Here is a 23,165-nt window from a genome sequence, read left to right as displayed (position 1 = left end):
TGCCTAAGAGCAGGAGAGACTTTGAGACTGTTTTCCAAAGTGGCTGCACCATTGAACATTCCTACCAGCAATATGTGAGAGTTTTAATTTCTTTACATCGTCACCAAAACTTAGTATTTATCTTTTTTATTAAAGTTATACTAGTAGGTATGAAGTGGTTTCTCATTGTGGTTTTGATTTGTCTTTCCCTGATGGTTAATGATGCTAAGTATCTTTTCATGTACTTATTGGTCAGATAAACAAGACAAAAAGACAACCCACAGAATGGGAGAAAATATTTGCAAATGAAGCAATGAACAAAGGATTAATCTCCAAAATATACAAACAGCTCATGCAGCTCAGTATCAAAAAAAAAAAAAAACCAATCAAAAAATGGGCAGACAACCTAAATAGACATTTCACCAAAGAAGACGTACAGATGGCCAAGAGGCACATGAAAAGATGCTTAGCATCACTAATTATTCAAGAAATGCAAATCAAAACTACAATGAGGTATCACCTCACACTGGTCAGGATGGCCATCAACAAAAAATCTACAAACAGTAAATGCTGGAGAGGATGCGGAGAAAAGGGAACCCTCTTGCACTGTTGATGGGAATGTAAATTGATACAGCCACTGTGGAGAACAGTATGGAGATTCCTTAAAAAACTAAAAACAGAACTACCATACGACCCAGCAATCCCACTACTGGGCATATACCCTGAGAAAACCATAATTCAAAGAGAGTCATGTACCACAATGTTCACTGCAGCACTATTTACAAGAGCCAGGACATGGAAACAACCTAAATGTCCATCGACAGATGAATGGATAAAGAAGATGTGGTACATATATATAGTGGAACATTAGCCATAAAAAGAAATGAAATTGGGTCATTTGTAGAGATGTGGATGGATCTAGAGTCTGTCATACAGAGTGAAGTAAGTCAGAAAGAGAAAAACAAATATCATATATTAACGCATATATGTGGAATCTAGAAAAATGGCACAGATGAACCTATTTGCAGGGCAGGAATAGAAACACAGACGTAGAGAATGGACATGTGGACACGGAGGGGAAGGGGAGGGTGGGATGAACTGGGAGATTACGTTTGACATAAATACACTACCATGTGTAAAGTAGATAGCTCGTGGGAAGCTGCTGGATAGCACAGGGAGCTCAACTCGGTGCTCTGTGATGACCTAGATGGGTGGGATGGGGGAGGGAGGGAGGTCCAAGGGGGAGGGGACATATGTACACATATGGCTGATCCACTTCACTGTACAGCAGAAACTAACACAACATTGTAAAGCAATTATACTCCAATAATAAAAAAGAAACTTAGTATCTATCTTGTTAAAGTTATGCTAGTAGGTATGAAATAGTTTCTCATTGTGGTTTTGATTTGTATTTCCCTGATGGTTAATGATGCTAAGTATCTTTTCATGTGCTTATTGGTCATTTGTATATCTTTTCTGGAGAAATGTCTATTCAGACCCTTTGCATAGGTTTTTAACTGGGTTATTTGTCTTTTTATTATTGGGTTTTAAGAGTTTTTATGTATTTTAGATACAAATCCCTTGTATGTTCTCCAATTCTGTGAGTTTTTTTGCATTCTTAATGATGTCCTTTGAAGTACAAAAGTTTTCAATTTTGATGAAGTCTAATTTTTTTGCTTGTGCTTTTTTTTGTGTGTGTGGTACGTGGGCCTCTCACCGCTGTGGCCTCTCCTGCTGCAGAGCACAGGCTCCGGACGCACAGGCTCAGCGGTCATGTCCCACGGGCCCAGCCGCTCCGCAGCATGTGGGATCCTCCCGGACCGGGGCACGAACCCGTGTCCCCTGCATCGGCAGGTGGACTCCCAACCACTGTGCCACCAGGGAAGCCCCCAGCCAGTTGTTTAACACCCTTGTCGAAAATCAATTGACTGTAATTGTGAGAGTTTATTTCTGGACACTCAGTTCTATTCCATTGATCTATATTATGTCTATCCTTATGCCAGTTTTGAAATTGGGAAGTATGAGTCCTCCAGTTTTGTTGTATTTTTCCAGATTGTTTTGGCTGTTCTGGACACACAACAGATTCTTCCGACACACTTGTTGCTTGGTCACTTGCTTTCTTGCTTCCTCGATGGACCTGCAGGCCTGTGAGAGCTTGGCTGGCCTGCGTGGTTAAGTGAAAAATTCCTCCCCCTACTCTTCAGCCTCCCCTTCAGAAGGCATTTGGCCAGTAGAGATCTGGGCTGTTCTGGCTGAGCTGTCTTCATCCAGGGCAAGGTAGAAAAAGAGGGAACTTGGTGAGGTGCATCTGGCCCCTCAAGCAGGTCTAAATCCAACTAATCCTGCCCTCACCCCCAACCCAGTGTCCCTTCCCCATCTCTCCTCACCTTGCAGGGTCAGTGTTTGGATGGTTATAATTCTAGTAGATTTCACTTCCAGCCAACTCACCAGCTCTCCTCTTGTGCTTCTGTCATTCCTGTCATTCTCCTGCCACTTCCTAAGCATGATGCACAGCAAAATGGTGCAGGGTGGAGAATGTGTGTCGTGTCAGGTGGGGCAGGTGCATCCGTCTGGCCTTCCTGGTGGCATCTCTGGTCACCTCCAAGTGTTCTTCATGGACCCAGCAGGAATGTTGCCTGAGCTGCAGGCACTGGTTTTGCTGGTGGATGAAACTGTTTTCTTCCCTATGGGGCTTTCAGTCCTTGCCTTAAGGAGACAAAAAGAAGGGGTGGGGGGAAAACGGGTGAATCAGAGGGCAGGTTTTTCTGGAAGATTTCAAGATAAGCTGACCTGCTGCTGGTGCCACAATACTGAGGACTTACAGCTTTGACCCTTTTTTTCAAAATATGGCCCCTTAGCTGGGAGCTCTTTTTCATGAATAAAAGTGATAAAACTGAGTCTGACTTATTCATCTCCATGGGTTACTGGGAGTGTTTCTCCATGGCTTCCCTGCAGGGAGGGTTGGCCTATGACTGAGGGAGACCTAGCTCAGTGCCACCACTGCTAACTGTGCAAACTTGGACCTGTTACCCAACCTCTGTGAGCACAACTTCCTTGTTTGTTAAATAAGGGTACCTCCCTCCTGGTGGTAGGAGCAATAAGAGTTCAAATAGAAGGAAAGTGTAAAAAAAAAAAAGTGTAAAAAAAAAATTAAAAAATAAAAAAAATAAGGAAAGTGTTCGTTATTATCAACGTATTGCTTGCTTTCTTTGTGGCAGTCCCTGTGTTAGTATTCAAACCAAATCAAGTGGGGTAAAGGAAGAGATTTCATGATCTCTAGAGCCATAAACTGGAATGTTTTGAGCATCTGCTATGTGTTTAATTGTATGCTGATCTTCATGTGTATTTTCAGTTCTTTGAGGTTTGAAAGATGCCGATTAATGGTATCTCTTCCCCATACAGACTCTAAACCAGTTGAGAACTACACAGGGGAGTCAGTAGAGATAAAAGTAGAGATTGTATTATAGGTGAAGGCTGGACCAACACATGGCTCACACCGACAGCTAAAATGTACCTTCACGCCTCCCCCCAACTTTTTCTGTTTCCCAGTTTGAAGCCTGATTCTAGGCTGCAGCCTAAGGGGCAGGTGTCCTGAGGGACTGATTTGGGGCTCTGAGGATAGTAACGTTGATCCTTTGGCTGCTTCCGTGAGTCACGGGCTCTATGTAGTGCTGGCCCTGCTGGAGGTTCACCAACTCTGTTTATCTCACCAGGAAGACCTAAATCTCTGGAATGTTGGTGCTAATCCTCCAAATCTGCGCTCTGCATGCACCATGAAACTTGTTGTCAATTCCGGTTTCTTTATAGCCACTTAAAGCTCTCTGACTGTACGCAAGTGAGTTAACGTATCTGTGCCTGGATTCCTCATCTGTGAAGTAGGGATGGTAATACCCAACCCAAAGGATGCTGAAGGACTGGAGAGAAAGGACTTGCTTAGGGAATGGCACCTAATAGGTCCACTAAGCCTGGTTCAACGCCCTGGGGAACTCAGCTTTCCATTCCAGACTCTGAGGCTTCTCCCTGTGTGCTGAGCAAGTCTCTTTGGGGGCCAAATGGTCACGGACAGGTCTGTGGGCTGGAGTGGAGATGTGGATTTGAGAAAGATGAGGTCTCAGTAGAAGTGTGTCATTGAAAGACAAGCATTGGTGTATGGATGCGTCCATAGAGATTTATTGTCTGTGCGGTGGGATTTCAGTCCTTTCAGGCCTCCTCCGGGTTGGGGGTGGGAGACACGGGGTTGTTAGCAGAAATGTCAACACCCTGAGCCTCCCTTCAAACCCGTATTTAGGACTGTCTAAGGCAAAATGGTGAAGTAAGCAATGGTTTCCCCAAGGCACCCACTTCCTCTTTCTGCACCCCATTCGACTCTTTTAGCGCCCTTCCTCCAGCCAGCTAAGAAAATGAGTCTCTGAAAAACGATTTCACGCTAACAGAGGGCCACAGAATGTGAGCTAATCCCAGCCCCCCCCCCCCCGCCCCGTCACCGGCCTGTGAACTACCAACAGCTTTTACATTTTTAAATGGTTGGAAAAAATCAAAAGAGGAATATTATTTTGTGAAACAAAAATTACATGAAAGTCAAATTTTATTGTAACATAAATAAAGTTTTATTGGAACCTAGCCACAACCATTTGCTTACATATTGTCTATGGCTGCTTTCAGTCAGAGACCGTAAGACTCCCAAAGTCTAAAATATTTACCTTCTGGCCCTTTAAGAAAAAGTTTGCTGATGCCCTGCTCTAAGATGTTAGAGAGTTAATGTGTTATGTGCTCAGTAGGATTTGGTTCAGAGGAAGGGACAAAGCAATGGAGTTCAGGCGTTGTCGGCAGGCCTGCACATGAGACGCTGGGTGGGAAGCTTTTGTGATATCCTTCCAGTTAGAAGGGCTGAGGGGAGATAGATGTCTAGTCTTGTAGGTGGGGCTGTGCTTCTGTCCACACTGGGATAGGGGGCATGGAAATGGTGGGATTCAGGCCTATGACTCATTCTAGCTGCACAGACAGCAGGATTCAGGAGTGGATTAATAACTCTTAGTGAGCGTATCCCACTATTCCACCAGCTTCCCTGCCAGGCTAGTGGCAGTGATTTTCCTTTTTTTTTTTTTGGCTGTGTTGGGTCTTCGTTGCTGCGCACAGGCTTTCTCTAGTTGTGGCGAGCGGTGGCTACTCTTCGTTGCGGTGCGCAGGCTTCTCATTGCGGTGGCTTCTCTTCTTGCGGAGCACGGGCTCTAGGTGGGCGGGCTTCAGTAGCTGCAGCACGCGGGCTCAAAAGTTGTGGCACACAGGCCCTAGAGTGCACGGGCTTCAGTAGTTGTGGCGCGTGGGCACAGTAGTTGCAGCGTGCAGGCTCTAGGGCGTGCAGGCATCAGTAGTTGTGGCGCACAGGCTCAGTAGTTGTGGCTCCCGGGCTCTAGAGCACAGGCTCAGTAGTTGTGGTGCACAAGCTTAGTTGCTCCATGGCATGTGGGACCTTTCCGGACCAGGGATCAAGCCCGTATCCCCTGCATTGGTAAGGCAGATTCTTTTGGGGTTTTTTTTTAGTTAATTAATTAATTTTCATTTATTTATTTATTTATTTATTTATTAATGGCTGTGGTGGCTTCTCTTTGTTGCTCAGCACGGGCTCTAGGTGCATGGGCTTCAGCAGTTGTAGCACGCAGGCTCAGTAGTTGTGGCTCGCAGGCTCTAGAGCACAGGCTCAGTAGTTGTCACGCACGGGCTTAGTTGCTCCGTGGCATGTGGGATCTTTCTGGACCAGGGCTCGAACCCGTGCCCGCTGCATTGGCAGGCAGATCCTTAACCACTGTGCCACCAGGGAAGTCCCTGGCAGTGATCTTATCTGAAGCCTTTAACGTTCCTGGAGTCCTGCACAGCCTCCCCAGTTGGCCCTGAGCAGCACATTCATGGTTCACCTCTCTCATTTCCACAGAATTTGCCTTCTGCCGGGTGGACGCCTCCATCGCACTGGATCTGGCCCTGGCTGTGCTGTGTGACCTGCTCCAGCAGTGGGACCAGCTGGCCCCTGGACTCCCAGTCCTGCTAGGATGGCTGTTGGGGGAGGGTGATGACCTCACGGTCTGTGTGGAGAGCATGCATCAGGTAATCCTGGGGTGTCCGGGCAGTGGAGGTGGGTGGGAGTGATCCTACCCCACCAGGTGCAGCACTTCCAGGCTTACATGGGCCTGATGTGCCTGCTGAAAGCGTGCTTCTGGGTGCTCAGATTACAGAGCGGCAAGCAATTAGGGAGTCTCCAAATGGCCCCAGCAGCCCGCGGGTGCTGCTGGGGCAGCTCTCGTGCTGGCCTGTGGAGTTCCAACGGTAAGCCCCTTGGAAGAGGCCCCTTGGAAGTTGAGAGTTTAACTATGGAGGATGCTTATTCGTCAACATTGGAGTGACCAGGGGCTCCCCATGGTTAGGTTTGAAGGTGAAACACTTCCAGAGAATCAGGTTCCTTCCAGGGTCTCTGCTGCTTGAAGAAAACTATGAGCCCCTCCAGGTGGGGGTCAGTCAACAGATAGGGAAACTGAGGACCGAGATAAGCAGGAAAAGCGTCTTGGGAACTGAAATTCCTCTCTGCCAGTGTCTGACTCAGCTGGCCTTCTTGGCATCCCCGGCAGGCCAAGAGTTCAACAAGCAGCCTGTTTATGGGAAATTAGGAGACAAGATAAAGTGTCTGTGACAAAATGACCTTGAAAATCCCCAGCATTATAGAAATTTGGTTTCATACTGAGCGACTAGTGTCTCGTGTTTGTCAGTTCTTTGCTCTTTGCTGCTCAGATCTCCCTTCCTCCCTCCTCTCTGATTTCTAGATGCACCTTCAGGTCTAGGGCCCCCTCCTGTGTTGAGGTCCCCTTTTCAGCACCAAGCCCCCAAAATATCTTGGCTGAGAACCACAAACACATCTTTATCAAAGGTCATGTTAAGTCTGGGGGAAAAAAATTTCTCTCCAGTGGAGAAGTACGAGTGAAGATAGAAGGTGACCTTCAAGGCTGCAAGTGCTGTGTGTACAGGGGTGTTGACAGGCGAGAGTGAGCCCTCTGTCAGGTGGGGAGGGAACACACTGCTTCTGCATCTGCCAGGACTCTGTTCTGGACTGGGGCCAGTCAGCATCCCTGTAAGGTTGACTTTTGGCTTTTTCATCGGACTTAGGTGGAAGACTACCTGTTTGAAAAAACAGAAGTCAACTTTTGGGCTGAGACCCTGATCTTCATGAAATACCTCTACAAGCACCTCTTCCGCCTCCTCTCCAAGTCCAGCTGGCGTCCCCTCAGCCCCGAGAGGCTCTGTCATCTTCAGAGGACAGCGTCAGAGCAATGCCACCTCCTTTCCCAGCTCTTCAGAGAGCTGCCACCAGCTGCTGAGTTTTTGAAGACGGCGGAGTTCACAAGACTGCGCATTCGGGAGGAAAGGGCTTTGGCTTGCCTGAGGTTACTGGCGTTTCTGGAAGGAAAGGAAGGGGAAGACACCCCAGTTCTCAGGGCTTTGGACTCTCCTGCAGCAGGGAATCAGTTAACTCTTCCAAGAACAGAAACGGCTTGTTGAAGAAAGACGACTTGTGGGGTTGGGGGTAGGGTGGATTGTTCCCCCAGTCAATCTTCAGGAAAATGTTGAACAGAAACTTAAGCGTCTTCTCCCCTTCACAACTCCCCCACTTCTGTGAGTCTAGTCTTCTGTCCTACAGAGGACTTTTTCTTCAGTTCAGTCATTCAAGGCAGCCTCGTTTATTGCAGCTACTGTAGGACGTGAGGCTACCACGTTGAATATTGACTCTGTTCCCAGGTGCAGGCCACCTGCAGGCCTGAATTAGCCTTTTTCATCCCCCAGGACCTCCAGTGTCCAACCAGAGCCGGCCTACATTTTTCTCTGAATTGACTACACAGAGTTGGGTTTTAACACATGATTTTCCCCCCCTTTTCTGGCTAGTTGTGGGAGCTGGATTAGTTGGCAAACAGCCCACTTGGTCAGAATTCCAAATTTTATTCGATTTTAGCAAAGGCAGAAATATATTCCAAATGTTGGATCCTGGGAGAATTAAGGATCGACTTCATACAAATAATTTTGTTTTTACTGTCTGCATGTTTAAGCCTTCAGTGACCTACACATGCCATCCTAATTATTAAAAGAGCCATTAAGAGCTCCTACCCCCCTCTCCCCACCATAAAAAGTATCTGTGCTATTGTTAGGAAAACAGTTTCACCACCCAGTGAAATCATAGACTCTTGGCTGTTAGAAGGAAACTGGGGAAAGGAGAGTCAGAATAAATGACTTATTTGATGCCTACACTGTTTACTGTCATTTTCTTGGTGGCAGTAACAAGAAGATTCTTATTTAAGATGCCAGAAAACTTCTATCCATTTCAGTGATTTAACCTGGAAACCTTAAAGGTTTTCTGCTTTTCTAAGTCCAGCCCTCCCCTCTTTCTCAGACACCCAGCAGGTGTCGCTCTTGCATACGTTTTGCTGCTAGTTTTGTTTTCCACTGGCTTACCGGTTTTAATTTATAATTTCAGAGTGAAGTGTTACCCAAAGACAGTTATCTTGAAATTCATAGCTTGGATGGGTCATAGCCTCATCCACATTCATTTTTCATCCTAGTTATCTGAAAGAACCATTTCAGTAATCCTATGTACACTTGGCCCAGCTTTTTAGGGTCTGTAAATACATTTAAATACTTCTCAGGTGAGCAATCAGAATTATTTTATTGATGTTTGAGGGTCTGGAGGGGCAGTTTAGAGGGGAGAGGGTTTGATATGATCATTTCCTACTACAGAAAGACTTATATTTCAAATATAATTTGTTTCTCTTTGAAAGAAAACCACCTAACACTAAAAAATAGAGCCTACTAGAAGAATAGAGAAAGGTCTGTGTAGGAAGAAGTAAGGAAAGAAGTTAACTTAGTGTCCAAAGTTTTGCCCTAAAGAGACAGGAAATTCCCTGGTGGTTTTGCACTATTCAGCTCAAAATGTGTTTTCTGTGATCCTGAATTAATAACCTGGTTAGGCATCTGTGTAGCCCACACTTGATGGAAAGTTGCCAACTGAACATTTCTTTTTGTTCTGAGAAGACGTGGCTGGTGAGAAGTCAGGGAATTGGCACAATGTGGTGATAACCATGGTAGAATAATTATGAAACCGGCTCCAGCAAAGCCCAGCTCACTGGAAAAGGCCAGCATTCCTTTTTTCTCCATTTAAAATGAAATAAAAGCAGTTACATAATAATAAAAATATTTTCTACCAGCAGGTACTCTGTACCAAAGCATGTACCATACCATGTTTACATGTTAGCTCCAAAGTCCTTCTACCAAGCCTGCAAAGTGGGTGTTCTCATAGCTGTTGAGAATTACCCCAGATTTTGATCTTGGCTGGTTGTAGCCAGCCTGACAGCACAGGAGAGACAGATGTTTCCACTGGTTTTTGTATCTGAAATCTTGTCACTGACCTCCAATAGCACTGGTGAGGGAAATTGCTGTTTCACACTTTCCTGATGCATTCCCACGGGAAACTCAGAATACCCCACTGTCAGGGCCATCCTCAGACTCTTGTGCTGTGGTTCATTTCAACAAAGAACAAAACAGCATCAGGGTTCTTGGGTATTCTAGGCTGTAAGTGTCAGCCATGGTTGCCCAGCCTTGTCTAGGGGCCAGTATAGGCCGGGTGGCAAAAGTGAAGCAGTCACATCTTCTGAGGTCACTGCCCTTGGCTCCAAGCTCGAGGGTCCAAGATTTGGTGACCCCTCAGCTCTGCATTCACGATTCTGTAGACCTCCACCCATCTGGCCATACTCCAGAGGCCTGGCTTTCTCCATTTTTATGCTTTGTCAATTTGTTTTAATAAATAAGATGGAGTATACTTATCTTTTAAAAACCTTAACAGATAACTCATTTGCACCTTGACAAAGGTGAGAGATGAGTAAAGCAGGAATTATCTTAGTTTTACAAAGAAACCCAGGGGCCAAAGTGATTTTGTGATTTGCCTGAAATCACATGGCTTATAAGGGACAGGGCCTGAACTCCAGCCCTGTGTTTCCGATCCTGAAGTCCTTGCAGCCCTATGCTGACTCTAGCTCTCTGGGTGGGTGAGGAGTGCAGCAATGGGCTCTGCGTGCAAGCTGAACTCTAAAGAGGTTTCCTGAGTGACAGGCCTGGCTCATTCCCTCCCAGGGTAGCTGAGAGAGGGAATGAGCGCCGCCGAATGGAAGTAAGCACAAGGAAACAGCCAGAAACAAGATCAACTGGGCAAGGGGGCGTGGGTCTCGGGAGCTTCTTTCCCTGGCGGGTACTGGACCTTCCAACTTAGGCCCAATTACAACCTAGGCTGCCAGGTGTGCGAAATCATGGGCCCCGCTCCAGCTTTTTTGGCAGCATATCCGTAGACGCGGAGTGAGAAGTGTCCTGGACCGGACTCCAGATCTGCCCCAGTGGGGCTGACAGTGGCCTTAGCTGCACTGGGCGCTAGGCGGGGGTGTCTGCCCCGTACCCGGAGGGCGCCGTTGGCAAAGAGCATTTCCCAACGCGGGCTTTTGGGGTGTGGGGCTGGCAAGAGAAGGAAACCGGGGCGAGCCCACCAGGCGCATCCTCGGTGCCTAGCCCAGCCTGGCTGCGGGTCGGCCTCAGCCGGAGCCCCCAGCCCACAACGAGTTAAGGCGGGGCGCGGCGCCCTCAACGGCCCGGGAGTTAAGGGGCTAGGAGGGCGCGCCAGGCCAAGGCTGCGGCGGGAGGGCGGGAGCCTCGGCTGGCAGCTGTACCACAACCCCCAGGAGGGCAGGGGAAAGCCGGACAGACCAGCAGACGGACGAGGCGTTGGGAAGTGCCTCCATGCCTGCGCGGCTCTCCTGGCCTTTCCTCCCGTCCTCCCAGCCGGCTCCCCCGCCCGGGACGCCCCGCGCCACTCCGCGCCTTTGGCCCTGGCTCAAGGTCTTGTGATGTGATTAGCAAAGCCAGCGCCTTGTCCTCAGACACTCAGCCCTGCCCGGCAGGGCTCGGCGCTCAAGCCCTGTTTACTGCAGGCTGGGCGGGAAGAGGGGCGGAGGAACCGGCCCAGGCTCCTCCGGGCGAGACTGCCTGCCCTGGCAGCCTCCCGCGTGGCCGCTCCGGCCCCACCCCCACCGCGTCTCCACGTGCAGTCGGGATGGAGCCACTACCGGTCAGACTCGGGCCCAGAGTCCCCGCCCCCCGGCCGGAGCTCCCTTAGCAAAAACAGCCGGGCCGCGCGGACGGTTGCAATGTTCTTGCATTTTGCAATTCCCGCGCCCAGTATAAAACCGAGGGTGGGAGAGAAAAGCTCCGCAATTTCGCCTAGCAGGACCGGGCGGGGAAAGACACGTCCAGGGCTGCAGAAACCCGGCCACGTTAAATGTGCTGGGGATTTCCAACAGTACAGCCCCAAAGGAGTGGAGCCGTACCTTCCCGCCGCCACCCAGCAGCACCCATCTGGGCCGAGCTCTCCACGCCGCCCCGGGCGCCCCAGCGGCCAGCCCCGCCCCGAGGCCTCTCCGCCCCCTCCCCCAGAGGAAAAAAATTGGCGGCGGCCAATGGGAGGCCAGGAAGGCGCCTGACGTCCGCAGGCCGGCGGGCGGCGTTGCCTGGAGACCCCGGCGGGGTCAGCCTTCTGTCCCCTCCCCGCGGCAGGCCCGCCCCGCCGCTGCCGCGCTCCGGGGCTCTATATAGGGCGCGCGCTCTCGGGCGGCTGAGTTCCAACAGTCCGCGAGCTGCAGTCGGCTCCGCGCGGGGGGGGGCGGGCCGGGCACCCCGGGGCGCGGAGGAGCGCTCTAGCTTCACTCTCCTCTCCCCCCACTCTGCACTCCCGGGCACCCTCAAACCAGTTCAAGCTGCTGCCCCCGCTCCCTCTTTTCTGGCCCCCCGCAAACTTTCGGTCCCTCCCCCGCCCCTCGCCCGTTATTCGTCGTGGCTCAAGCCCGGCCGCGCCGCCCCGAGGGCTCCTCCGGACCTCCCAGCCTGCAGCTCCGACCATTACAGGATCCAGAAACATGTCGACCACACTTCTGTCCGCCTTCTACGATATCGACTTCTTGTGCAAGGTACGCGGAGGAGAAGGGAGGGAAGAGGACGGGCAAGGAGGAAGCCCTTGGAGTTTTCAGGCTTGGCCTTCTGTCCTCGGCTTTGGGGGTCCTCCTCCCTCCTTGACTTTTTGGGCTTGGGAAAAATGCCGGAGTTTGCAATGTGTGCTCGAACCTTGTGGACGGGGAGAAGGAGCGGGGAGGAAGGGCAGGAGGGAGTCGCTGTAGCTGTTTAGTTTCTCCGCAGCCGACCACAGCCACGCTTGCCCGGGGCTTCCCGGACGGGGTTTGCGCCGCCCAGGCCGGCGGCCCACGACTGAGGATCACATGTCGCAACCCAGCGCGGCCTAGGGTGGAGAGTCCGGCTCCTCCCAACGCAAACTTGATTCTTGTGCGCGTGTAAGGGTGGAGGTTGGGGGCCGAGTCGAGATCCGAAAAAAAAAAAGAATTGGAGGGCTGGAAGTGGTTCTTCTGCAGTTCACCCCAACGCATCCCTCTCCTCTTCCCACTTTTCATCCCTTCCCCGCTACCCTCCTTTTTGGCAGACGGAGAAGTCCCTGGCCAACCTCAATCTGAACAACATGCTGGACAAGAAGGCGGTGGGGACACCCGTGGCCGCCGCCCCCAGCTCGGGCTTCACGCCGGGCTTCCTCCGTCGGCACTCAGCCAGCAACCTGCACGCGCTCGCCCACCCCGCGCCTAGCCCCGGCAGCTGCTCGCCCAAGTTCCCGGGCGCAGCTAACGGCAGCAGCTGCGGCAGCGCGGCGGCGGGCGGGCCGGCCTCCTACGGCACCCTTAAGGAGCCGTCGGGGGGCGGCGGCACGGCCCTGCTGAACAAGGAGAACAAATTCCGGGACCGCTCGTTCAGCGACAACGGCGAGCGCAGCCAGCACCTCCTCCACCTGCAGCAGCAGCAGCAGAAGGGGGGAGGCGGCTCCCAGATCAACTCAACGCGCTACAAAACTGAGCTGTGCCGGCCTTTCGAGGAGAGCGGCACGTGCAAGTACGGCGAAAAGTGCCAGTTCGCGCATGGCTTCCACGAGCTGCGCAGTCTGACGCGGCACCCCAAGTACAAGACGGAGCTGTGCCGCACCTTCCACACCATCGGCTTCTGCCCCTATGGGCCGCGCTGCCACTTCATCCACAACGCCGATGAGCGGCGGCCCGCGCCGTCGGGGGGTGCCTCTGGGGACCTGCGCACCTTCAGCGCCCGCGACGCGCTGCACCTGGGCTTCCCGCGGGAGCCGCGGCCCAAGCTGCACCACAGCCTCAGCTTCTCGGGCTTCCCGTCGGGCCACCACCAGCCCCCGGGGGGCCTGGAGTCGCCCCTGCTGCTCGACAGCCCCACGTCGCGCACGCCGCCGCCACCCTCCTGCTCCTCGGCTTCGTCTTGCTCCTCGTCCGCTTCGTCTTGCTCCTCGGCCTCGGCTGCCTCCACGCCCTCGGGCGCCCCGACGTGCTGTGCCTCTGCGGCGGCAGCGGCCGCGGCCGCGCTGCTGTACGGCACCGGGGGCGCCGAGGACCTGCTCGCGCCGGGCGCGCCCTGCGCCACCTGCTCGTCGGCCTCGTGCGCCAACAACGCCTTCGCCTTCGGCCCGGAGCTGAGCAGCCTCATCACACCTCTCGCCATCCAGACCCACAACTTCGCCGCCGTGGCCGCCGCCGCCTACTATCGCAGCCAGCAGCAGCAGCAGCAGCAGCAGGGCCTAGTGCCCCCCGCGCAGCCCCCGGCGCCGCCCAGCGCGCCCCTCCCTGCCAGCGCCGCCGCGCCGCCCTCGCCGCCCTTCAGCTTCCAGCTGCCACGCCGCCTGTCCGAGTCGCCCGTGTTCGACGCGCCTCCTAGTCCCCCGGACTCACTGTCTGACCGCGACAGCTACTTGAGCGGCTCTCTGAGCTCGGGCAGCCTCAGCGGCTCTGAGTCCCCCAGCCTCGACCCCGGCCGCCGCCTGCCCATCTTCAGCCGCCTCTCCATCTCCGACGACTGAGGCAAGAGGGCGCTAGTGAGGAGGAGGAAGGGAAGGTCGTTCTGGGGGTGTTGGAGGGCGCCCCTGCAGTCGCGCCCCTGCTAGGGGCAGCGAGGCTCGGGAGTGTGGGGGGCTGACCTCGGCCACAAGCAGACTGCAGGCCGCACCGAGCACTTGGACTCGAACTTGTGTGCCGGGAGGGGCCCCCACCCCTCCCCTTTCGGTTTCCTCTTGTTTTGTTTTGTTTTTTATTATTATTTTTATTATTATTACGAAGTTTCATTCTTGTTGAGCGAAAAAAAGCCTACGAACTTTTTGTATTGAACAAAATATTCACAACAGAGCAGTTGTGATGCGAATAGAACAAAAACCAAACACAAACTTTTTTAGGTCTCCGATGAGTTTGGGACTTTAGGAAAAATCAACCCGGCACCAGCAGCTACCAACCACCATTCCATATCTTCACTTGCAAAGCATTAGTTACAGTCCAGATGTGGGGACTCTTATTTTGAGAGAGGTTCCTAATTGTCTCAGACCAGTGTAAACAAACAAGCCAGCCAACACTTTGCTAAACCTATAAGCTTTTAGAATCCAATATTCTGCCAAGAATATGCCTTGATAGTAGACCTCAGCTCCATGGGTGTTTTTTGTTTTTTAACAAAGTTATATATGTCTGGAAGAAAAAAAACCTTGCATTCCAAAGTTTCATACTGGTTCCTGGTTTCATTGCCACCACTTAGTGGATGTTTAAGTTAGAACCGTTTTGTCTGCTCTTTCTGGAAGCCTTGTGCAGAGCTTAGTTTGTAATTGTTGGGGAATAACTGCTGAATTTTTAGCTGTTTTGAGTTGATTCGCACCACTGCACCACAACTCAATATGAAAAAACTATTTAACTTATTTATTATCTTGTGAAAAGTATACATTGAAAATTTTGTTCATACTGTATTTATCAAGTATGATGAAAAGCAATAGATATATATTCTTTTATTATGTTAAATTATGATTGCCATTATTAATCGGCAAAATGTGGAGTGTATGTTCTTTTCACAGTAATATATGCCTTTTGTAACTTCACTTGGTTATTTTATTGTAAATGAGTAAAAAAAATTCTTAATTTAAGAGATTGTATGTAATATTTATTTCATTAATTTCTTTCCTTGTTTACGTAAATTTTGAAAGATTGCATGGTTTCTTTACGGAAATCTTATCTTGATGCTGTGGAAGTAGTTTGAGGAACATCTTATGAGTTTTTCTTAGAATGTATCATGGTTGTAGCCCATCCAACTTTAAAAGAAAAAAAGTGACCACATACTTTGCAATCAGGCTTACATGTGGCATGCTTTTCTCATTCCATCTTTATAAATCAGCAGAAAATGGTTTTTGTTTGCTTATTCCACCAGTTCTACTGTGACATACTCTGCATATAAAGACATGTAGCAATAATGGGGGGGGAGGGTAATCTCACAGTGCCTTTGGAAGGGCCAGAACTTGCCTTAAATCTTCCTCAACCAAATAAGTATTTTGTCTATTAGTGCTTGAGAGAATTTGAATGTAGGATGGGTTCAACTGCACAAAAGGAAAAGATTTTTACCACTTTTTTTTTATATAGCTATAAAGTGAAGAGGCCACCTCTTAGTGCTAAAATGATATGTAGTACATGAATATGCCTTGTTTAATTACAGAAAATTCCAAAACTTGTACTTTTTTTTTTTTTTTTCCGTGTGGAAAGGCAGGAATGCTTTCCTGGACAGCGGATGAATGAGCAGTAGATGTAGTTTGTTTGTACGTAGGTACAGTTGGAGCACTATGTATGTATGTATTCTGGACTACTTTGACAGAAGTAGGTATTTGAATGTAACAAGGTTAAGTCAACTTGAGTTGTAATATATTTGGGGAATCAGTTCACTACAAATTGTGACTGTAAACATTGTACTGTAAATGTTTTGTAGTTTTCCCCCAATAAAACTTTTGGGAAAAAAAGGTATTGATGTGTAAGATAGCTTCCTTTTTTAAATGGGAGTATCTAGGTTTGTACCTTCTCACCGCTGTCAGGCATTACCCAGGTCTTAGAGGGATTGGGGGGGGCTAGGGTTCAGAGAGCTGGCAGAGCCAGAGTTCAGAAGAGCCTGTCCCCCTATCTATTTTATATACAAGTTCTTTTAGCTGAAAGAAAGTAATTTGGACCGTCAAGGGCATTAGTTAGCTGTTCTCTTTGGTAATAAGATGCATCCCCGTGTTGGCTGACTGGTGGCTGGGCCTGGTTGGGAGGCCTGAGGCGTGGGGCCTGCCTGTGAGTCACCAAGCAGATCACGTGTCTGCAGTGGCAGCTGAAGGTCTGATTTTTTTTTTTTTCCACTGGGACGCACAGGGAACCAAACTGCTTGGGTGAGGAGGGTCTTGCCAGCCCGTGGCTGAATTGGGGATGGGGGCTTAGGCCCAGCCTTTCCTGGGCCGGAGAACCAGGGTTTGGCCTGGACTTTGGAAATCCTGGTTGTGTCCTTGTCCACAGAGGACAGAAAGAGAAGGAAGATGAAACAGGTTAAACTTATATCAGGGTAATGTTTATGTGGACGGCTTCCTCTGGGAGTGAGCACACACGTTATTTATGCAAAAGGATTAGTGTCTGTGCTTGAGACTGTAAGCGGCCAGAAAGCAAATCCAACCCAGGTCTGGGAAAAAAAAAAAAAGCATCAGTCTGTCTGCTGATTCTCACACAATTGAACAAAACCTTAGTATGGTTCTTTCCTGCAATCACTTTAGAAGTTAAAAAGGTGGTTCATAGGGCTTCCCTGGTGGCGCAGTGGTTGAGAGTCCGCCTGCCGATGCAGGGGATGCGGGTTCGTGTCCTGGTCCAGGAGGATCCCACATGCCACAGAGCGGCTGCGTTTGTGAGCCATGGCTGCTGAGCCTGCGCGTCCGGAGCCTGTGCTCCGCAACGGGAGAGGCCACAAACAGTGGGAGGCCTGCGTACCGCAAAAAAAAAAAAAAAAGGTGGTTCATAAATCAATTCCTGTTTTTCCTTCTCTATCCCGCCCCCGCCAACACACACAGAGTTCAGACTTTTTTTTTCAAAGTAAGTAAGAGATTTAGCAAAAGTTTTGTTTCCTCATCTACAACATATGGGCTCTATCACCCATACTTGCATCCCCTCGACCCTGTGTTTGCCTGTGTTCGCCGGGGTCTCCCGGGTCTCACAGCTGAGCCTGATGGGGAGGGCGCCGTCGGTGAAGCGCGCCAGGCCCCGGGCAGCTGTTTCACGTTAACGATGATTGCGCTGGTGTTAACCGGAGCGTTTTTGTGCTGGGCGCGCGCTGCCAAAGGGGATGGGAAACAGTTTCAAAGTTCTCCCAGATGCCGGCCCCTGGCTGGGGAGGGGCGGGTGGGCGGCCTCAGCAGCGGGGGAGGGGAAGCCTGAGGCCAAGGAGGGCTCGACGAGTGAAGACCCTGCAGGCTCGTAGGCCTCTTCACCATAAAGAATGTACAATGGCGAGGAAAAGTCTAAAATGTGGTGCTATATAGGCCAAACTGCATTTCAAAGGCCTTGTTTCCACTTCATTCCAAGACATTTTTCTAAACAAGTGCTTTTGATCAACTGGAATGTTAGACTTCTTTCTGGGGTAAGCCACATTCATTTTTAAAAATTGGTTTGTCTGAAAGCCCAACTGCTAAGAGCTGATGTTTTTGTATTCTAGACCCAGTGGAGCGTGGAAAGCTGGGGGGAATCATTCAGAAATTTTCTCTTGCTGCAGATCAATGGAGGGTATGTGGGTCATTGTCTTTCTGCAGCGGCTGGAATTAACAGCAAACAAAACGCTCTACAATTGCTTGATCACCCTTAGAAAAGTTTTCTTGTAAATTAAGGGAACTAGAAGTAAAAACTGCAAGTAAGAACAAGCCAGGATTCCTATCACGGGCTGGGGAGCGGAACTAAAACTGACTCCTGAATTATACTCAAGATAAAATTCTTTTGGAGTTAGTTGTGCAAATGAGCCCAGAATGTGATGGTGTTTAGAATGTCTTAATAGTGGCATTTCCACTAGCTATTTGAAAACTAAGGTATTTTTTAAGCAACCAATTAGTGTGCACCACCTTCGAAATTATTTCAGAGAAGGGATGCGTGCATGTAGATATTTTCCACCCCTCACTCTGTCTGAATCTACTGCTGAGTGTATGGGGTTGCGGAGGGGGTGTGGACACAAAAAAACTATTGAGAAGGCCGATGCTCTGCACCCGCCCTTGGGAATAGATGGAGGATTGGGAGCCCTGCAGCGGCTCAGGAACCCCCATGATAGGACCAGGCCTGGAGGGCCCAATGCAGGAAAGACAAACAGGCATAGCTCTCGGCAGCAGGTCTGGCCCAGCACTGGGATGCTCAGTGGTGAAGTCTGCCTGGGAGGGTCTCAGAAACCCCCAGGCTAGATGTTTGCAGAGAGGAGGCCCACAGGAGAGCATCTGAACCTGGAGGGGAACCAACTCAAGGCATTTGCTCTCCTTCAGTTGTGCTCGTGGTGACAAGAGTGAGGGCAGATGTGACTCTGGCCACATCTTGAAAGCGGAAGTTGGGTCTCAGCACCTTCCCTAGCCTTTGAGTTAATGGGAGATGCCACGGCCCCTGGTAAGCAGCCAGGCTTACCTTCTCCCATCAGGGCCCATAACCACTCTCCATTGTTGTTTCCTCATTTAACCGTGTTTATTTTTTCTTGTTCACTCTCTGGGGGATGTGCAGACTTGCGGCCATCCAGGGCACTTCCAGTTTGTGCTGCTAGCAAGGCCAAGGAGGGAGGGAGGGAAGGAGGGAGGGTCAGGGAGGAGCCAGGGCCTGGCGGCTGGACAGGCCTGCCAGGCGAGCCCTGTGGGAAGGGGGTGCCCCGGGGAACAGGAAGCCACAGCACCTCCAGGCCCACCCCTGCCTAGGTGGGTTCTCCCAACCTCTCCTGACAGTTTTTGCTAGACCTGGAAAGTGTATGAGTGTGGGTGTGTGTCTAAGGGTGTATATGTATGGGGGGGATGTCTGTGTGCGGGGGCGGTATCCACATGGAGGGTGGATATCTGGGTCCTTGTCTATCTGGGTGGGTGTGCACAAGTGCGTGGTATTGCTCCGTGGCGGGGGTCTGTGTGTGTGGGGCGGTTGCTGTAGGGGAATACTGGTGTGTGTGGCTGCATCTGTGGGGTGTTGATATGTGAGGGGTGTACATGTCTGTAGGGTATGAGAGTCGGTGAGTGGATATGGAAATCTGTTAGTGTGGGTTTGGGTGTGTGTGTGTATGAGTGTGGTTATGGGTTTCGGTGTGTCTGTTGCTGTGTATGTATGTGTGAGTGTGGGTTTGAAGGCATCTTTCAGTCTGTGTGTGTGTATAGGTGTGTGAGGGTGTGTATCTGGGTGCGGGTGGGTTTGGGTGTGTCTGTTACTCTGTGTGGTTATAGGTATGTGTGTATATGGATGTGTGTGTGTGTGTGTGTGTGTGTGTGAGTGTGGGTACGGGTTTGGGTGTGTCTGTTGCTGTGTGTGTGTAGGTGTGGTTGTGGCTTTGGGTGTGTCTGTTGCTCTGTGTGTGGTTATAGGTATGTGTGTATATGGATCTGTGTATGTGTGTGTGTGTCAGTGTGGGTACGGGTTTGAGTGTGTCTGTTGCCCTGTGTGCGTGTGTTTCCGAGTGTGAGTGTGGGTGTGGGTTTGGGTGTGCCTGTTGCTCTGTGGGTAGGTGTGTGCGTCGGTGGGATGGGAGGAAGGATCTGTGGGTGTGGCTGTATGTTTGGGTCTGGATGTGATGGGGGTGCGTCTCTGTCGGGGTGGAGTGTTAACACCACCTTCGGAGGAAAAGCGGTCCTTTTTAGCAGGCCTCTTTCAGGTTAAAAACTGTTTTCAAAACCCGGAAATGGAGGCCAGGCTGTCAGCCGCTTCCTGCAGGGCAGTGGGCAGAACAGGGCTGAGGGGGGTGGGCGGGTGGTGGCAGACAGGCCTTCAGCCTGCAGGGACCCCAGACCCACTTTATTGCCGGTCACACCTGCCAAGGACAGGCCTCCTGGGCCGGAGTGCAGAGACATATTTAGAAACAATTAATTCTCTGGTTGAAGGGGGAGGGGCCCTTTTATTTTCATCTGTTGCAGAAATAGCTCTTGTCAGATAGCAGTTCTTATGCCCTCTGGGGTGAGAGGCAGCTCTGAAATAGAAGGAAAGATATTAAGGATTTTAGACAGACAAGAAAAGTCCTGAGCCGCTGAAACCGAGTTTAAAATATTTCTCTAAAAATAAGCTTTGTTTTCCTTGTAGATTCCTCCGGCAATTGGGCCCTCGTGTCAGGGTGTTTAGCCGGCCTGGGAAGCCAGGCGGAATTTTTAAAAAAGCGAGTGTTTCCCAGCTGTGGCCTTGGAAAGTTCTCTGTTTTCCATTTATTAAACTCCTGGTTTCCGGCTAATTAAAATTATTTTCAAGTACAACTCCGTGGTCCTGCAATATTTGATGAGACACAGAATTCTCAGTGACCCCTCTGTAGGAGGCCGGGCCAGGCTGTGGGGTGGCCTATGACCCTTCCGCTGGGCCTGGTGCCGATTTTACGCAGAGGGGAGACCCTTTGAAATGCACGCCCGAGGCCTTGTTTTCCCAAGTTCCACCACCCCTGCCCCACCCCGGGAGTGGCTGGAATGAGAGGCCACTTGCAGGACAGTCTCTGCGCCCTGCACCGCTGGAGAAGGGGCTGTGAGTCCTTGGCGACCTGCTGTTTGTTCCCCTGCATCACTGAGTGGAGAAGGGGTGCACTTCAGGGGAGGGGAACTTGACTGAGCTGCGTGGCAGGTGATCGTGGTTGTCTCTCCCTGGCCTGGCTACTGTTGAAGCTTCAGGGCCGGACTCTCTCGAGCACCTACAGGAGGTCCAGCCTCCCGAGGTGATTCGTTGTGAAGATGGAAATCCAAGGTGCCGCAGGGCAGGAGGCAAACATTGCTGAGGGCCGGGGCTGGTGTGACTCAGATGTGTTGGCAGGCTCCCTTCCACTGCCCTCTGATTGTCCAGACATCCAAGGAGTGGGATGCTGGGATGCTGCCTGGCACCTTTCATTGATCCCACAGATAGTTCTTGATTGTCCAGTACATGCCAGCAGTGCAGGAACAGAGGTGAGTTGACGGATGTCATCCCTGCCTTCACGGACTGTACAATTTTCAAGGTTCATTCATGTTGTAGCGTGAATCAGCCTTCGTTCTTCTGCATGACAGGCTAGAATTCCATTGTACGGATGTACCGCATTTTGTTTTCATTCATCAGTTGTTAGACGGTGGAGTTGTTTCCACCTTTCATCTATTGTTGAATCATGCTGCTGTGAACATCGATATACAAGTTTTTGTGTGAACATATGTTTTCAATTCTTTTGCTTTTATACCTGGAAGTAGAATTGCCAGGTCATATGGTAACCCCCATTTCACTTTTTGAGGAACTGCTATACTATTTTCCAAAGTGATACATTGGTTTTTGTAACTGTTTTATTAAAATCTGTTTCCCCTACATAATGACACATGCTCCACGGGATGGCCACATAAAAACACTTGTACACTTGTTCACAATAGCCAAGACCGGAACACTGTTACTATCCCCATTTCAAAGATGAGGAGACTAAGCTCAGAGAAGTTGTCATAGGCCTGAGGCCAAGCAGCTAGGAAAAGGCTGAAGCAGAATTCGGAGGAAGCTAAGCACTGGCTCCTTTGAATCACCCTAGGCTGCCTCCCAGACTCCTGCTTTACTCCCCACACTGTCTAGAGACGGAGGTTTCCAAGAAGTCTTCCGGGATTTCTTTCCAGGGTAGACCCTGTCTTGCCACCCCTGTGCTTTTTTTTAATTATTATTATTATTTTTATTTAATTTATTTTATTTTTGGCTGCGTTGGGTCTTTGTTGCTGCACGCGGGCTTTCTCTAGATGCAGCAAGCGGGGGCTACTGTTCATTGAGGTGTGCGGGCTTCTCATTGTGGAGGCTTCTCTTGTTGAGGAGCTTGGGCTCTAGGTGCACGGGCTCAGTAGTTGTGGCGCACGGGCTTAGTTGCTCCACGGCATGTGGGATCTTCCTGGACCAGGGCTCGAACCCATGTCGCCTGCATTGGCAGGCGGATTCTTAACCACTGCGCCACCAGGGAAGCCCCTCTAACCTGTGCTTTTAAAACACAATGTGTTCAAGTCACCCTTCAGCTCAAAATCCTCACTCAGAATAAAATCTAAAATCTTAACCAAGGTGTACAAGGTCCTACATTGTCTGTCCCTCCCCACCCACCCACTATCCCTTTCCCCTCTGACCTTGACTCTCCCTTCCCTCATCCTGCTCCTATACAACTCAGGCCTCCTTGTTGGTTCGTAATCATGCTGGACCTACTCTCTGTCTCAGGACCTTTGCACTTGCTATTCCATCTGTCATGCTCTTCCACATTTCCTTCAGTTTCCTGCTGTCACCTTTTCAGGGGGCCATCCAGACCACCCTGTCAAGACAACAGCCCCATCTGGCATCTCTCGTCTTGCTTTATTTTTTCCGTAGCATTTGTCATCCTCTGACATATTTTAAATGCCTTTGTTTATGTATATATCGCCCTTCCTTCTTAGACGCTTAGCTTCATGAGGGCAGGCATTGTCTCCAGAGCAGGGGGGAGCCATTGAAGGATTTTAAGCTGGAGAATAGGACAGACACGTTCACGTGTTAAAGTGATTTCGGCTGTGTGGAGAGTAGACTGGAAAAAAAATGATTCCTTATAAAACCAATTTTAATGCCAAAAAAGGTTTAAAAAACCATGACCTAATGTTGCCCTTTTATTCCACAGATGAGAAGACTAAGGCTCAGAGAGGGTGGGCGGAGCCTTCTGGAGACTTCCCCCAATCTCTGGGTTTCTACATGAGCCCTGGGAAGAGACCACCCAGGACACTGTCCTCCCTAGGTGTGAGCTGTCCAGGTAGGGCTGTTGGTAAAAATGCTGAATATTGACTTTCACTAAATCCCTATGGGCTGAGAGGCTCAGAGCAGCAGGTCTCTGGATGTTCTCTGTTCACCTGGCTTCTCAGGGAGGCCCTGGAAGGTCTGTAGGGTGGACACGCCAGGAGCTTACAAAGCACAGCCCTGGGAGCCAAGAGCTGCTGCAGGGCCTGGGGCGTGAGAGGGCTCCGGGGCAGGTGTCACCACCACTCTGTGAGGGGCCCGGTCTGCAGGGGTTACAGGCCAGGGCTCCCACAGACCTGGGTT

At 50.5% G+C, this 23,165-nt stretch overlaps 2 protein-coding genes across 4 annotated transcripts in view; both read left to right on the top strand.

Moving 5' to 3' along the window:
- The window catches only part of THADA (THADA armadillo repeat containing), a 314,312-nt gene extending 305,076 nt beyond the window's left edge, over nucleotides 1–9,236 (top strand). For all 3 annotated transcript variants that reach the window (XM_082672019.1, XM_082672020.1, XM_082672018.1), the window contains 2 exons: nucleotides 5,909–6,078; nucleotides 7,129–9,236. In XM_082672019.1, coding sequence (XP_082528145.1) covers nucleotides 5,909–6,078; nucleotides 7,129–7,521 — 563 coding nt within the window. In that variant the 3' untranslated portion in view covers nucleotides 7,522–9,236. The remainder of the gene's footprint in view (nucleotides 1–5,908; nucleotides 6,079–7,128) is intronic.
- Nucleotides 9,237–11,679: 2,443 nt separating this feature from the next.
- ZFP36L2 (ZFP36 ring finger protein like 2) lies at nucleotides 11,680–15,076 on the top strand. Its single transcript, XM_082672280.1, has 2 exons — nucleotides 11,680–12,014; nucleotides 12,539–15,076. Exons 1-2 carry the CDS (start codon nucleotides 11,964–11,966, stop codon nucleotides 13,976–13,978), a joined length of 1,491 nt encoding a protein of 496 aa, XP_082528406.1. The 5' UTR covers nucleotides 11,680–11,963; the 3' UTR covers nucleotides 13,979–15,076.
- Nucleotides 15,077–23,165: the final 8,089 nt, after the last annotated feature.

Source organism: Grampus griseus, assembly GCF_964374135.1.
Source record: "Grampus griseus genome assembly, chromosome: 15".
NCBI lineage: Eukaryota > Metazoa > Chordata > Mammalia > Artiodactyla > Delphinidae > Grampus > Grampus griseus.
The sequence above is the reverse complement of the archived record's forward strand: the minus strand, read 5'-3'. Positions and strand labels throughout refer to the sequence as shown.

What these genes read in the sequence shown, in the direction of transcription:
- ZFP36L2 (XM_082672280.1), top strand. Translation starts at nt 11,964, where the DNA reads ATGTCGACCACACTTCTGTCCGCCTTCTACGATATCGACTTCTTGTGC. An exon ending in ATATCGACTTCTTGTGCAAG is followed by an intron (nt 12,015 to 12,538) that starts GTACGCGGAGGA and finishes CCTTTTTGGCAG; the next exon opens with ACGGAGAAGTCCCTGGCCAA.